Below are 15,042 nucleotides of genomic sequence, written 5' to 3'. Positions count from 1 at the left end.
TGTTGGGTATGAATTTACTCGGCGTAACATTATCTTTCATAATATTAAAAAAAATGGGGATAACTTTACTGTTGTCTTATTTTTTAATAAAAAAAAAGTGTAATTTTTTTCCCAAAAAAGTGCGCTTGTAAGACCGCTGCGCAAATACGGCGTAACATAAAGTATTGCAACGATCGCAATTTTATTCTCTAGGGTGTTAGGATAAAAAATATATATAATGTTTGGGGGTTCTAATTAGAGGGAAGAAGATGGCAGTGAAAATAGTGTAAAATGACATTAGAATTGCTGTTTAACTTGTAATGCTTAACTTGTAATACCAACGGCCACCACCAGATGGCGCCAGCTCACATCTGGTGGTAATAACTTGTAATACCAACGGCTCACCACCAGATAGCACCAGCTTTTACTCTTTGCTCCACCCACTTCCACCCTGCCTGCGGGCCATTTATAACTGGTCCGCGGGCCGCAAATGGCCCGCGGGCCGGTACTTTGAGACCACTGCTGTAAAGTCATTTCAGCAAAAAAATTTCCTTTAGTGACCCTTTAAGGCTGTGTCCGTCCATGAACGAAAGAGAAAGGTTTGTTTACACTTACCTCTCCCCGTTCTTCAGCTCTGTGACCCAAAAGCCAGACACCGGCGGCGATCGGGTCCGGTCACTGAGCTCATGACCGGGTCACTAACGCGGCGGCGCGCGCGACCCACGGCTGGGCTCTTAAAGGGAACGTACCTGTACTTGCTTATGCCCAACCATGCCGACGCATATGGTCCTTAAGTGGTTAAACAGATCAATCATTTAAATTACGGTGTTATCAGAGTCTATAAAATGTCCATAAATGTCCCCATCGACTAGTGCTGGCTCCAGCATGGCTCAAAAATCTGCACTGCCACAGCGCTCTACTTTCTCTCTGGAGATTGGAAGAAACTTTCTTCATGCTGCAATCTACACCATATGTGAGTGGATATTGTTGTTTATTGTTATACTTCATATGTTCTGTGCCCTGTGCTCTTATCTTTACATTAGTACTCTTGTTGGTCAATATCGCTCTCATGCATCAGCTTTATGCATGGTAAAATGTTGACTGCTGCTGCTCCTTAACCACTAGCTACCATAACCCCAATATCCTCTTCAAGAGCCGGCTATTCTCCTTCAGATACAAGTGGTCTCTGCGACGGATTCGCCACAAGAGCACTCTTATCTGCGGCGGGAGAGGGCCATCCCTTCCCGGGCTCTCTGGTGCCCTCTGCGGCTTACCGTGGCCGTCGGTAGCGGCGGAGGCGATCCGAACCTGTCCCTAGCCTGACATGGAGACGAGTGAGGGGGAAGATGGCCCCCACCCGTCTCCAAGTCATTACAGGGCGGAAGCAATGTCAAAACGACACTACTGCCCATAGCTCTTAAAGGGCCATTTTATTATTTTTCTTTTTCAAATGACAATTTTTTTTTTTTGGTGTAAATATGAGATCTGAGGTCTTTCTGACCACAGATCTCATATTTAAGAGGTCCTGTCATGTTTTTTTCTATTACAAGGGATGTTTACATTCCTTGTAATAGGAATAAAAGTGACACCATTTTTTTTTTTAAAGAACAGTGAAAAAATAAAAAAGTTAAAAAAAATAAGATTTTTTTTTTTAAACGCGCCCCGTCCCGCCGAGCTCACGTGCAGAAGCGAACGTATATGAAAGCGAAGTTCAAACCGCACATGTGAGGCATCGCCGCGATTGGTAGAGTGAGAGCAATAATTTTAGCCCTAGACCTCCTCTGTAATTCAAAACATGCAACCTGTAAAAAAATGTAAACGTCGCCTATGGAGATTTTAAAGGGTAAAATTTGTCGCTATTCCACGAGCGGACGCAATTTTGAAGCGTGACATGTTGGGTATCAATTTACTTAGCTTAACATTATCTTTCACAATTTAAAAAAAATTGGGCTAACTTCACCGCTGTCTTATTTTTTTATTTAAAAAAGTGTATTTTTCCCCCAAAAAGTGCGCTTGCAAGACCGCTGCGCAAATATGGTGTGACAAAGTATTGCAAGACCGCCATTTTTTTCTTTAGGGTGTACGAAAAATATATATATAATGTTTGGGGGTTCCAAGTAATTTTCAGAAAGAGGCTCGGGACTGTAGTGGTTAACCAGTCTCCTTCGCTTCTATGTCTGGTCATTGTTTGCCATTCTTTAGGGTTACTAATCTGGCTACTTTTCTTCAAACTGTTTCAGGTTGTACACTTAATGTGTAACTGTTTTTTACATTTCTCTTACACAATAATAAAAATGTTTAAAAAATCCAAAACCAGGAATGGCCAAACTTTCAAATATGACTGCATGTCAGGTGTTAAATGAGCACAGTGTGATAATACGATAGCGGAGAACTTCTTATAGTGCAATTTCTACCTAAATGTAATGCATAAAAAGTCATTTGACAGCTTGTATATTTCACTTCAGGCCATATGTTTAAGAAGGTTTTAGGTGCATTTATTTTGTTTTCTACAATATTAGCAAAGCATAGTAAATCAAGCATTCCACACCGAACAAGCACCTCCTTAGCTCATACACCAATGATCTAAGAGCAGTGTGCTTGTCTGCTTGTGCCCTCCACGCATTTCACAAAAGGTAAAATTCAAAAATGCACAGTTTACCTTAAAAAAGTAGAAACATATTCAATTTTATGAATATAAACTTTCTGATAAAGTATATACAATCCTCATGTATAGTTAAGGAAGCATTGGAAGGGACACTTAACATACATCTCCAGCAGATTGGGACTGGGCATAGTTAGTTAGCATTACCGAATTAAACAGATTAAATGTGACATTTACGTTAATCAGGAATGTTCTGAGGCTTCCTGGGTGACAGATCCTTCATGCATTATGCATAACAGAGCAACAGAAATATATACTTTTATATATATATTTATATGTACATAGTCAAAGTCCAGCTTACCACATATACACATTTTTTATCAGAATTAGGGGGACTACAAACTTTTCAAGTGAAAATTGAAAAATGAGGATCCAATATTAGTTCTTACTCAGTGAACCTATAAAAGATTTAGCACCTTTTCAGACATATTACCCCGGAACATAAACGTGATGGTTTATAAAGCAAAAATCTTGACTGAGGTAGCAGAAGCATTAAGAAATAATTCAGCGGAGCATAGAGACTATAGTAACTGTCACATAACTTTTTGCACTTTCTGTATAGTGTAGTGTGCTCGTTAGTGTGACAACTCTCAGACAGCTGTGCCTTTACCAGTGATGCTATAGTTAATGCAAAGCTATATAAATTATACTTAGCATCATGTAAAGAAAAATGCATGTGTTGTTAAAAAAAAAAAAATCCATATACTAGTAATAGTTAGTAACTATAACCAGAGCCATTGACCTATTACTGTAACAGAAGTTCAAAAAAAGAAAAACAAAAAAAAAAAAACAAGATGCAGAGCTGAGGGTTGCTTTGTGATGGCACAAAAAAAAAGTTAAGGTGGTCCGCTACAATCTGAATATAAAAAGCATTTGCCTGTATAAATCAGACATTAAAACATTCCTTTGTGTTGGCTTCAGTTGTTTGTAGACACAGGTCCTTTATGGTTATACAGAAGACTGGTCCCAAACCTGAAGAAGAAAGAGAGGAAATGTGTATTAACAAACACAGTATAGTACAGCAAATAAACGTGGGTTAAGAGCGTTTAATCTAACTGATTAATGAACATAAAATAAGAATATTTTAACTTGTGAAAACTAAATTTAGGAATCATAAAATATTACTAATCTATACCCAATGGCCACCGTCTACATGCAAGTTTTTTCTTCTTCCGTGCAGGTAGGCATTTGTATTGCTAGTGTCCCGGTGTAATGAAAATACTACTCTACCTTGCAGTATTAAACTCCATCTTCTGAGTTATATACTTTATAATGCAGCTTACCAATCCTTGGATGTTTTGTTGTGCCTGTATTTGTTCTTTTGTTTTCAGGATTATTTTCGGTGCAATGCTACCAGTAACACACTTTCCTGTCCTAAGAGGAGTTGCATTGTCACCTGAGGTTGCTGACTCCTGGTTTACACTATAGTACCGTTCTACTCATTCCTACAACATAGGGGAAGGTGTTCTGTAGTTGCAATGTTTACTGGATTTTTGGCAGGGGCAACAGTTTTTTTTTGTACTTCGTGTTTTTAAAGGAGACAAAACTGGAAATGTTCATGTAGTGCAAAGATGTATGACATATGTTTCAAGGCTCAGCCAACCAAAACAGATATTTTAGTTATAGGCAGTCCTTTCCAAAACCTCCTTTTTTTCAGTGTGTGTGGTCTATGTCATTCAATATTGTGTATTTAATATTTGCCCACTTTTCCCTGTAGGATATACCAAGAAACGTTTTGCAGTTGTTTTACGATTACTCCTTATATTGTTTTGTCTGTGAACATTACTACTACCCTAATGGATATACATTTTATTTCTGTAATGATGTATTGGCAAAGTAACAGAAGCAATGATATAAAAAAAAAAAAAAACCTTTTGCATGAGGCAAAATAGTAGGTAACTCAAGAGAGCAGAATACCACAGATGCCCTCTAGATACATAGGAAAACAATGTGATTTACATTAGCAACTAACAAAACCAACAGTATCAGTTTTGGGTGAAGAAACCTACTAAATGTATGCAACAATATCCTCATCGCCCTCACATTCTTTATTCTTATACTGTAGGTTTGTGTATAACCAAAAATTATGGAGATTTATCCTACCTTATTAACTTGTGAGAGTGGAGTCCTCGCTCCCCCTGTAGGTACCCGGCCTCTACCACCGTCATCAAACAATCGTCCAGGTGACCTTTCCCTTCTAGTGCTCAGAAGTCTGCCAGGAGACTTCTCCCTTTCCAAAGGCCTCCCAGGAGACTTGTCCCTGCGCATTTCAGTCCTTCCTTCTCGATACCGATGTGGTGTACTAGGCTCCCGTACTAGCCCTTCACCTGGCACAGGGCTAGATGCTATTCTTTTTGTTATGTGGTCATTATACGAAGGTGGACCTCTCTTGTTTGGACTGCAATACAGAAAATGTAAAGTCTTTTTTTTGGGTATGCAGCTGAGCATGCATTCTATTACTTGTATCTTTTCAGTCATATTCCCTATTTCAATAGATGTGAAATTTGAAGGTACAAATGAACATTCATTCTGGAAAGTGATTCATAAAAAGCAGGAGGGAAGTGCCAGTGGTTGCTAAAGAAAAGTTTAATTATGTAACCTACATTGGAAAAATATAGCTGTAATCTTACTGGTTGCAACAAACACATTTTATTATTTTTTTTTCTTAATCTGATGCCTCAAAAGGTACTGAAAACTATTGAAATTGATACAATGCAAATACAATTAATATTTCCAGTGTATCTGTGTATTTTCACCTCACTATTTGTGTATGTGCATAGCTAATGTTCTGAGATCAAATGGGCAAAATATATTAACTGTCATTAAAATATGAAAGGGAGGATTTTCCAATAAGATACCCACAGATCAGAAATTTTCTATTTTGCTTATTGTATTCTTAGCTTTTCAGTGTACTGGACCTAGCATTATAAATTAACCAATGAAATACTACTTTTAAATCACAGCTGCAGACATAGCGTGCGCAGCCTATTGCATTAGGGTGTGCACCCAAAAGCTCAAGCACACATACGAGATTATATATATATATATATACACACACATATACATACACACACACAGTCATGGCCAAAATTGTTGGCACCCCCGATTTCCCCCCCAGAAAATCAAGTATTTCTCACAGAAAAGTATTGCAGTAACACATGTTTTGCTATACACACGTTTATTCCCTTTGTGTATATTGGAACAAAACAAAAAAAGGGAGGAAAAAAAGCTAATTGGACATAATGTCACACAAAACTCCAAAAATGGGCTGGTCAAAATTGTTGGCAAACTTTCAAAATTGTGGAGAAATAAGATTGTTGCAAGCACGTGGTGCTCCTTTAAAACTCACCTGGGGCAAGTAACAGGTGTGGGCAATATAAAAATCACACCTGAAAGCAGACAAAAAGGAGAGAAGTTCACTTAGTCTTTGCATTGGGTGTCTGTGTGCCACACTGAGCATGGACAACAGAAAAGAGGAGAAGAGAACTGTCTGAGGACTTGAGAACCAAAATTGTGGAAAAATATCAACAATCTCAAGGTTACAAATCCATCTCCAGAGATCTAGATTTGCTTTTGTCCACAGTGCGCAACATTATCAAGAAGTTTGCAACCCATGGCACTGTAGCTAATCTCTCTGGGCGTGGACGGAAGAGAAAAATTGATGAAAGGTTGCAACGCAGGATAGTGGATAAGCAGCCCCAAACAAGTTGCAAAGAAATTCAAGCTGTCCTGCAGGCTCAGGGAGCATCAGTGTCAGCGCAAACTATCTGTCGACATTTAAATGAAATGAAACGCTATGGCAGGAGACCCAGGATGACCCCACTGCTGGCACAGAGACATAAAAAAGCAAGACTACAGTTTGCCAAAATGTACTTGAGTAAGCCAAAATCCTTCTGGGAAAACATCTTGTGGATAGATGAGACCAAGATAGAGCTTTTTGGTAAAGCACATCATTCTACTGTTTACCGGAAAAGGAATGAGGCCTACAAAGAAAAGAACACATTACCTACAGTGAAATATGGTGGAGGTTCAATGATGTTTTGGGGTTGATTTGCTGCCTCTCACACTGGGTGCCTTGAACGTGTGCAAGGCATCATGAAATCTGAGGATTAATTACCAAAGGATTTTGGGTCGCACTGTAGAGCCCAGTGTCAGAAAGCTGGGTTTGCGTTCGAGATCTTGGGTCTTCCAGCAGGAGAATGACCCCAAACATATGTCAAAAAGCAGAAATGGATGGCAACAAAGCGCTGGAGAGTTCTAAAGTGGCCAGCAATGAGTCCAGATCTAAATCCCATTGAACACCTGTGGAGAGATCTTAAAATTGCTGTTGGGAAAAGGCGCCCTTTCAATAAGAGAGACCTGGAGCAGTTTGCAAAGGAAGAGTGGTCCAAAATTCCGGGTGAGAGGTGTAAGAAGTTTATTGATGGTTATAGGAAGCGACTGATTACAGTTATTTTTTCCAAAGGGTGTGCAACCAAATATTAAGTTAAGGGTGCCAAGAATTTTGACCAGCCCATTTTTGGAGTTTTGTGTGACATTATGTCCAATTTGCTTGTTTTCCTCCCTTCTTTTGTTTTGTTCCAATACACACAAAGGGAATAAATGTGTATAGCAAAACATTATTACTGCATTTCTTTTCTATGAGAAATACTTGATTTTCTAGAAAAATTTCTGGGGTGTCAACAATTTCGGCTGTGTGTGTGTGTGTGTGTGTGTGTGTGTGTGTGTGTGTGTGTGTGTATATATATATATATATATATATACACACACATACACACACATACATACATATACAGTCATAAGTATTAGTACGCCTGCGATTACACACACATGACCTTTAATGGTATCCCAGTCTTAGTCCGTAGGGTTCAATATTGAGTTGGCCCACCCTTTGCAGCAATAAAGAGCTTCAACTCTTTTGGGAAGGCTGTCCATAAGGTTTAGGAGTGTCTATGGGAATGTTTGACCATTCTTCCAGAAGCGCATTTGTGAGGTCAGGCACTGATGTTGGACAAGAAGGCCTGGCTTGCAATCTCCACTCGAATTCATCCCAAAGGTGTTCTATCAGGTTGAGGTCAGAACTCTGTGCAGGCCAGTCAGGTTTCTCCACCCCAAACTCGCTCATCCATGTCTTTATGGACCTTGCTTTGTGCACTGGTCCAAATAATATGGGGTGGGGTTGTTTTCCAGGGGTTGAGCTTGGCCCCTTAGTTCCAGTGAAGGGAACTCTTAAGGTGTCAGCATACCAAGGCATTTTGGACAATTTCATGCTTCCAACTTTATGGAAACAGTTTGGGCATGGCCCTTCCTGTTCCAACATGACTGCACACCAGTGCACAAAGCAAGGTCCATAAAGACATGGACTTAGCAGAGGTGGTGGAAAATTAACTTCAAGTGCAATAATTCACATTATAACCGTGACTAAAACATATACAATTACGTGTAACAATCTAAACAATTTAAATTCCAAAGTGCTATAATGGTGTGAACCTCCCAACTAAAAAGTTGTTGCACTTGAAGGTAATTTGTATTGCAATTATCTGTAGAGGGGGTTCCACCATCCCTGCTAAGGCAGCACTGGTGGGCACTGATAGGCTGCACTGATTGGCAGTGTTGATGGACACTAATTGGTAGCACTGATGTGCACTGATAGGCGGCACTGATGGGCTCTGATTGGTGGCACTGATAGGCTCTGATTTGCAGCACTAATTGGCAGCACTGATGGGCACTCATAGGCAGCACTGATGGGCAGCACTTATGAGCACTGATAGGCACTGACAGCATTGGTTGGCACTGATAGGCAGCACTGACTGGCACTGGTTGGCACGGATAGGCAGGATTGGTTGGCACTGATAAGCAGCACTGGCAGTGATAGGCAGCATTGGTTGGCACTGAAAAGCAGCACTGGTTGGCACTGATAGGCAGCATTGATTGGCACGGAAAGGCATCATTGGTTGGCAGTGCACTGATTGGCAGCATTGGTTATCACTGGTTGGCACGATTGGCAGCATTGGTTGACACAGATAGGGAAGAGGGGGAGTTTCACATTCAGGAGATCATGAGAATTGCCAGAGCTGTTCAGTGTATGAAACGGTCAGATAATGACACTACATGCAGGGAGAGACACGGACACCAGCTGTAAAAACTCAGCGGTGATGTAGAGGGTGGGCGGGACTGAACAGTTATTAAACACCTGCCAATAGGATGGGTCGGGGAGGGCCACTACATTTCTCTGGCTCCGCCCTTCTCTCTAAAGCAGCGAATCATTGGCTGGTGTTGATGGCGCTTGGTCCAGCCTACCCGTCATCGCGGCTGAGTTGTGATGACTTACAACTCAGCTGCGATGTCGAGGGTGGGGGGGACCAAGCGCCATAAACACCAGCCAATGATTGAGCTGCTTCATAGAGCGGAGCAGAGCCACATAAATGTAGCGGCCCGCCCAGACCCATCGGTTGGTGTTTGATGGCCGTTCAGTCCCACCAACCCCCGAAATCACCACTGACTTTTGACAGCTGGTGTCTCTCCCTGCATGTAGTGTCATTATCTGACAGCTTCATACACTGAACAGCTCTGGCAATTCTCATGATCTGCTGCCTGTGAAACTGTTTCACAGGCAGCGGGGGCCACACACTCATGGATGCAGCATTTCTGGGGAGATCTCTGGAGACAGCACAGGGTGATTAGGGTGGGCCCAGGCACACCCAGCACACCCTGTGTAAACGCCTATGGTTGCCGGAGGAGAAGTCCCTGGATAAGGCAGTAGTGACGTCTGCTTGGTGGTTGAAAACAGCCAAGGCCGAAATCTGCCCCTTAATCGTACTTAAGGCGAGAGCCTGATCAACTCCACACTGTAAGAACAGCAGAATCCGGGACATCACGTATGCACGGGGGTTCCAATTCATCTCCTCACACAGAGATGTAAGCCTTCCACGTACGATGGTAAATCTTCCGGGATGAAGACTTCCGCGCCCGCAGCATGGTAGAGATTACCGAATCCAACAGACCCCGGTCCCTCAGCACCTGGCTCTCAACAGCCACGCCGTTAAAACTAATGACTGTAAAGCAGGATGAAAGATAGGACCCTGCGACAGAAGATCCTCTCGCAGTGGCAAGCGCCACGGAACATCTGCCACCAGATGCACCAGATCTGCGTACCAGGGACGGTGAGGCCAATCCGGAGCAATTAGGATTGTTGGTATCCCCTCGGCTTCCACTCTGTGTAACAGACGAGGAAGAAGCTTCAGAGGAGGAAAGGCGTAGATTAGGCGATAGTGACCCAAAATGTGCCACCAACGCGTCCGCCCATGAGTCTCTTCGTGGGCAAATGCGTTGGTGGCACGAGTCTCTTGACCTGGCCACGAACCGTGACACCTTCTGATTGAGTCGGGACGCCAAAAGATCCACGTCTGGAGTGCCCCATTTCAGACACAGATTCTGAAACACATCCAGGTGTAGCGACCATTCTCCTTGGTCTAGCGTTTGGCGACTTAGGTAGTCCGCCTGCCAGTTCTTTACGCCCGTAATGTAAACGGCCGAAAGAGCCGGAACGTTCTTTTCGGCCCACTGGAGGATGTGAGCGACTTCCACCGCTGTAGCCGAGCTCCGAGTGCCCCCTTGATGATTGACATACGCCACAGCCGTAGCGTTGTCCGACTGAATCCTGACCGGGCGCCCCTGCAATCTCAGAGACCACTTGGAGAGGCACAGCCTGATCGCCCGGAGTTCCAGGACATTGATTGGCAGGCAGGACTCTTCCCGAGTCCAGCGCCCCTAGGCTGACTGAACACCCCAGACTCCCCCCCCCCCCCCAGCCGGAGAGACTGGCATCTGTCGTGACCACCGTCCAATGGCGCGGCAGGAACGATTTCCCGGCCCGAAGCACCGGAGATGTCAGCCACCACACTAGGGAGGACCTGACCAGGCGACTCACCCGGACTTGGTAATCCAGAGACAAAGGGAGCTTGTCCCAACGCAACAGAATTTCTCTCTGTAACACACAAGTGTGAAATTGAGCACACGGAAACCGCCTCGAAGGAGGCCACCATCAGACCCAGAACTTGCATGCAAAAGCGAAGCGACGACCACTTTTGGGTCGCCAACCGCTGCACTGCAGCTCGCAGTGTCTGTAGTTTCTCCGTGGGAAGAAAAACTCTCGCCTCCGAGGAATCCAGGACCAACCCCAGGTATTCCAGGCGCTGAGACGGTACCAACACCGACTTCTGAACATTTAGCAGCCAACCGAATTCCCGGAGGGTCTGGCAGGTGATAGACTCATCCACCTCTAATGCCGCGTACACACCATCACTTTATGTGATGAAAAAAAACGACACTTTCTGTGAAGTAAAAAACGACGTTTTTGAAACTTCAATTTTCAAAGACGAAGTTGCCTACACACCATCGTTTTCTCACAATGATCTTGCAAAGTGAGGTTACGTTCCACCACGTTTTACCATTGAAGCTTGCTTCTGGGCATGCGTGGATGAAAAAACGTCTTAGAAAACGACGTTTTTTGCTACACACGGTCAATTTCTGTGAAGTAAAAAGTGCACTTTTGAAAAACGACACATAAAATTGAAGCATGCTTCAATTTTTTTTGGTCGTTTTTTACAAGACATAAAACGACGTTTTCCCACACACACACACAGTCAATTAAAGTGACGTTTTTAAAAACGTCATTTTTTTTCATCACATAAAGTGATGGTGTGTACGCGGCATTACTCTGAGCTTGAAGAAGCTTGCAGAAGAAGATCGTCCAGGTATCCTACAATAGCGATCCGCGCTGCCTCAGCAGGGCCAGAATCGGGGTGAGCACCTTGGCGAAAACCCTTGGCGCGGAAGCCAGGCCGAAAGGGAGGGCCACAAATTGAAAGTGGTCCTCCCTGACCGCAAAGTGCAGAAATCTCTGGTGCTTTGCGCATATGGGGATATGCAAGTACGTGTTCTTGATATCCAGAAGTCCCCTTGATGGAGTGCCGCTACTACAGAGCGAACCAACTCCATCCTGAACTTTTGCACTCTGACAAAACAGTTGAGGGCCTTGAGATCCAGGATTGGACGGACCCCTTCCTTCTTGGGGACTACAAACAGATTGAAGTAAAACCCCTGAAACCGCTCTAGTAAAGGAACCGGCACGATCACAGGCCACCCTCCCAGCAGCAGCAGAGAAGGGGACCCCCCAGAGGACTTACCACCCGACCAGTCCTGTACTGCTGCTGTCTGCCCCAGAGCGCTGCTCTGTGCTGTGCCGTCCCTCAGGAAGTGTGCTGGAGACGTTTTTTTACCGATTTTTTAGCCACTAGAGGCAAAAACCCATTCCAAAATGGTCGCCGACATGCAAAAAGGGCATGTGGGCTACAAGAAAATGGCCGCAGATCTCAGTAAAAAAACACACATACAGTGAAAACACCCAACCCCCGTGCAGGCCCCCCCCGCACACACGGCAGCAAAACAGCACCCGCTAAGCAGAAACAGCCCCCAACCACTGGATGGAGCCCCCCAGGTGGACACCCCACCTCACGGCCGACCCCGCCACCCAGAACGTGGGGAAAGGAGGGAGAGGAAGGGAGAGAGGAAAGCAGGGCAGACCCCCAATCGACCTCCCCAGGATTGCACCAGCCGCACCACCATGCCAAAGCAAGGGGACTGCTACTTACCCATCCTGCGACCACCAGCTGGAGGCATCCCGGACAGAACCAACGTCTGCGCAGTTACGGCATGGCTGCCGGTCCGGCACACTGTGACACGGACATAGAGCTCGGTCAAATGTGTGCCCTGGAGCGTATAGCTCACCAGCCACCCCTGAAGCAATGGAGCATGTCGTGGACAGCCCAGCGCGTAGCTAAAGGCTGGCACACGCTCGATGCCCGAACTTGGGGGGGGACTACAAGGATCGAGGATCTAGCCTGTCACCAAGTTGGCAGTTGATTGTAGATCTTAGGATCCAAAAATGCAGGAAAACAAAAAAGAAAAGCAAGAAAATTGCAAAAAAAATCCCCAGAGCACATGGGCCTAGAGGAGCCATGTCATTCTCCCTGCTAGGCAGAAAAAAACTGGGCCTGCAGAGCAGAGTGGGGGATGTACCCGGGGGAACCGCCCCTTGGAAGGTACTATACTATCTGGAGTGTTTAACACTTAACAAGCTGTTTTTCTGCCTAGTCAATCTCCTAGAAAGGAGGATAATACCCTAAGGTCAATATGCTGCTGTGTCCGTCCATGAACGGAAGAGAAATCAGGCTCACTTCACACAGAAACCAATCGGCTACCAGTTTTTTTGCCAAAGCTTAAAGGGGTTGTAAAGGTTTGTCTTTTATTTTCTAAATAGGTTCCTTTAAGCTAGTGCATTGTTGGTTCGCTTACCTTTTCCTTCGATTTCCCTTCTAAATGTTTTTTTTCTTTGTTTGAATTTCTCACTTCCTGTTTCTCCTCAGTAAGCTTTCCACCATCATCCGAGCGGTGGAAAGTCATTTAGAACAGCTTACTGAACACATTACTGAGGAGGAACAAGAAGTGAGAAATCCAAACAAAGAAAACAAATAATTTTTTTTTTTCGTGACTGCGACATTATGGCAGACACTTCGGACAATTTTGACACATTTTTCGGACCATTGTCATTTTCACAGCAAATAATGCATTTAAAATGCATTGTTTACTGTGAAAATGACAATTACAGTTTGGGAGTTAACCACAAAGGGGCGCCGACGGGGTTATGTATGACCTCATCTGTGTTTCTAACTGTAGGGGGTGTGGCTGTAGGTGTGACGTCATTGATTGTGTGTCCCTATATTAGGGAACACACGATCGATGACGGCGCCACAGTGAAGAACGGGGAAGCTGTGTTTACACACAGCTCTCCCCGTTCTTCAGCTCCGGGGACCGATCGCGGGACTCCATCGGCGATCGGGTCCACGAGTCCCGCGGTCACGGAGCTGCGGGCGCGCGACCCAAGGCTGGGCACTTAAAGAGGACGTACCAGTACGTGCTTGTGCCCAGCCGTGCCATTCTGCCGACGTATATGTGCAGGAGGCGGTCCTTAAGTGGTTAAAGGAACCTATTTAGAAAATAAAAAAACGAACCTTTACAACCCCTTTAACTGAACAAGCTGAGTTTAGAAGCCAATTGGCTACCATGCACAGCTGCATCAGATTCTGAATGCACCAGTTTTAATATATCTACAACCCATATGCGCTGTACAGGAACTAGTGCACCATATTCAAGTTCCAGGTTTTAATCCCTGAATACCTGCATGTTTTTTCATTTCCAAAAAATGTGGCAAAAACGAGATTACATTGAGGAGTCTACAATTCAAAAAAATACGTCATTTAGGGGTTGTTCATGGCATTTTAACAAAGTTGAAAGGGACCATTTTGTTTTCATTTGTTTTTTATTCCCAAATATGAAAAAAAATTGCAGTAGTTATAAAATACCACCAGAAGAAAGCTCCATCAGTCACAGAAAAATAATAGAAAAATTAACATTGTTGCATGTCTGAGTAATTGTCAGTCAAAATATCACAGCACTGGAAACTGAAAAATGGCCTACTAATGAAGGGAGTTAAGGCAGGCTGGTAATCAAGTGGTTATGATGCCCAAACATGTTCATTTTAACGGGTAGTAAACTTAGAAATGGTAAAGCGGGGGTTCACCCTAAAAAAAAAAAAAAAAAAAATTCTACCATGCCATCCAGCATACTAGCGCAAGCTACAGTATGCCTTGATTTTATTTTTTTGCGCCGTACTCACAGTTTAATCCCGTAGTTAAGTTTCAGACTCCCCGCGAGGAGTAGGCGTTCCTATGCAGAAGCAAACATGATTGACGGCCGGCTATGGCGCGTCACGCTTCCCGAAAATAGCCGAAATAGGACTTGGCTCTTCACGGCGCCTGCGCAGTCAGCTCCTAGTCTGTGCGCAGGCGCCGTGAAGAGCCGAGTCCTACTCCGGCTATTTTCGGGAAAAGTGACGCGCCATAGCCGGCCGTCAATCATGTTCCCCTCTGCATAGGAACGCCTACTCCCCGCGGGGAGTCTGAAACTTAACTACGGGATTAAACTGAGTACGGCGCAAAAAATAAAAATAAAAGGCATACTGTAGCTCACGCTAGTATGCTGGATTTCATGATAGAAACTTGTTTTTTAGGGTGAACCACCGCTTTAAGGGTGTGTAATGGTCAGCAAAATTACTATTGTAATATCCTCTGGAAAAATAAAAATGTATATACACATACCTTCTTGTTGTTGATGGTGCACGATGAAGATCATTTGCATTGTCTTTTACCAGATTGCCCTTGCAGCAGATCACTCTCAGTTTATCCTGGTAAACAGATGCCAAGTAAATGGCACTAGAGGAGATTGCTGGTCCCAGATATCGTGGATTTGGAATATCCAAATGGGCTCTGGCCGGAGCACTG

At 44.1% G+C, this 15,042-nt stretch overlaps 1 protein-coding gene across 7 annotated transcripts in view; it reads right to left on the bottom strand.

The window, feature by feature from the left end:
* Positions 1-2,452: 2,452 nt before the first annotated feature.
* The window catches only part of CIT (citron rho-interacting serine/threonine kinase), a 224,681-nt gene continuing 212,091 nt past the window's right edge, over positions 2,453-15,042 (bottom strand). For all 7 annotated transcript variants that reach the window (XM_040350498.1, XM_040350533.1, XM_040350515.1 and 4 more), the window contains 3 exons: positions 14,860-15,039; positions 4,745-5,039; positions 2,453-3,613 (listed from right to left, as the gene is read on the bottom strand). In XM_040350498.1, coding sequence (XP_040206432.1) covers positions 3,590-3,613; positions 4,745-5,039; positions 14,860-15,039 — 499 coding nt within the window. In that variant the 3' untranslated portion in view covers positions 2,453-3,589. The remainder of the gene's footprint in view (positions 3,614-4,744; positions 5,040-14,859; positions 15,040-15,042) is intronic.

The sequence above is a fragment of the Rana temporaria genome, chromosome 1, assembly GCF_905171775.1.
Source record: "Rana temporaria chromosome 1, aRanTem1.1, whole genome shotgun sequence".
NCBI lineage: Eukaryota > Metazoa > Chordata > Amphibia > Anura > Ranidae > Rana > Rana temporaria.
The sequence above is the reverse complement of the archived record's forward strand: the minus strand, read 5'-3'. Positions and strand labels throughout refer to the sequence as shown.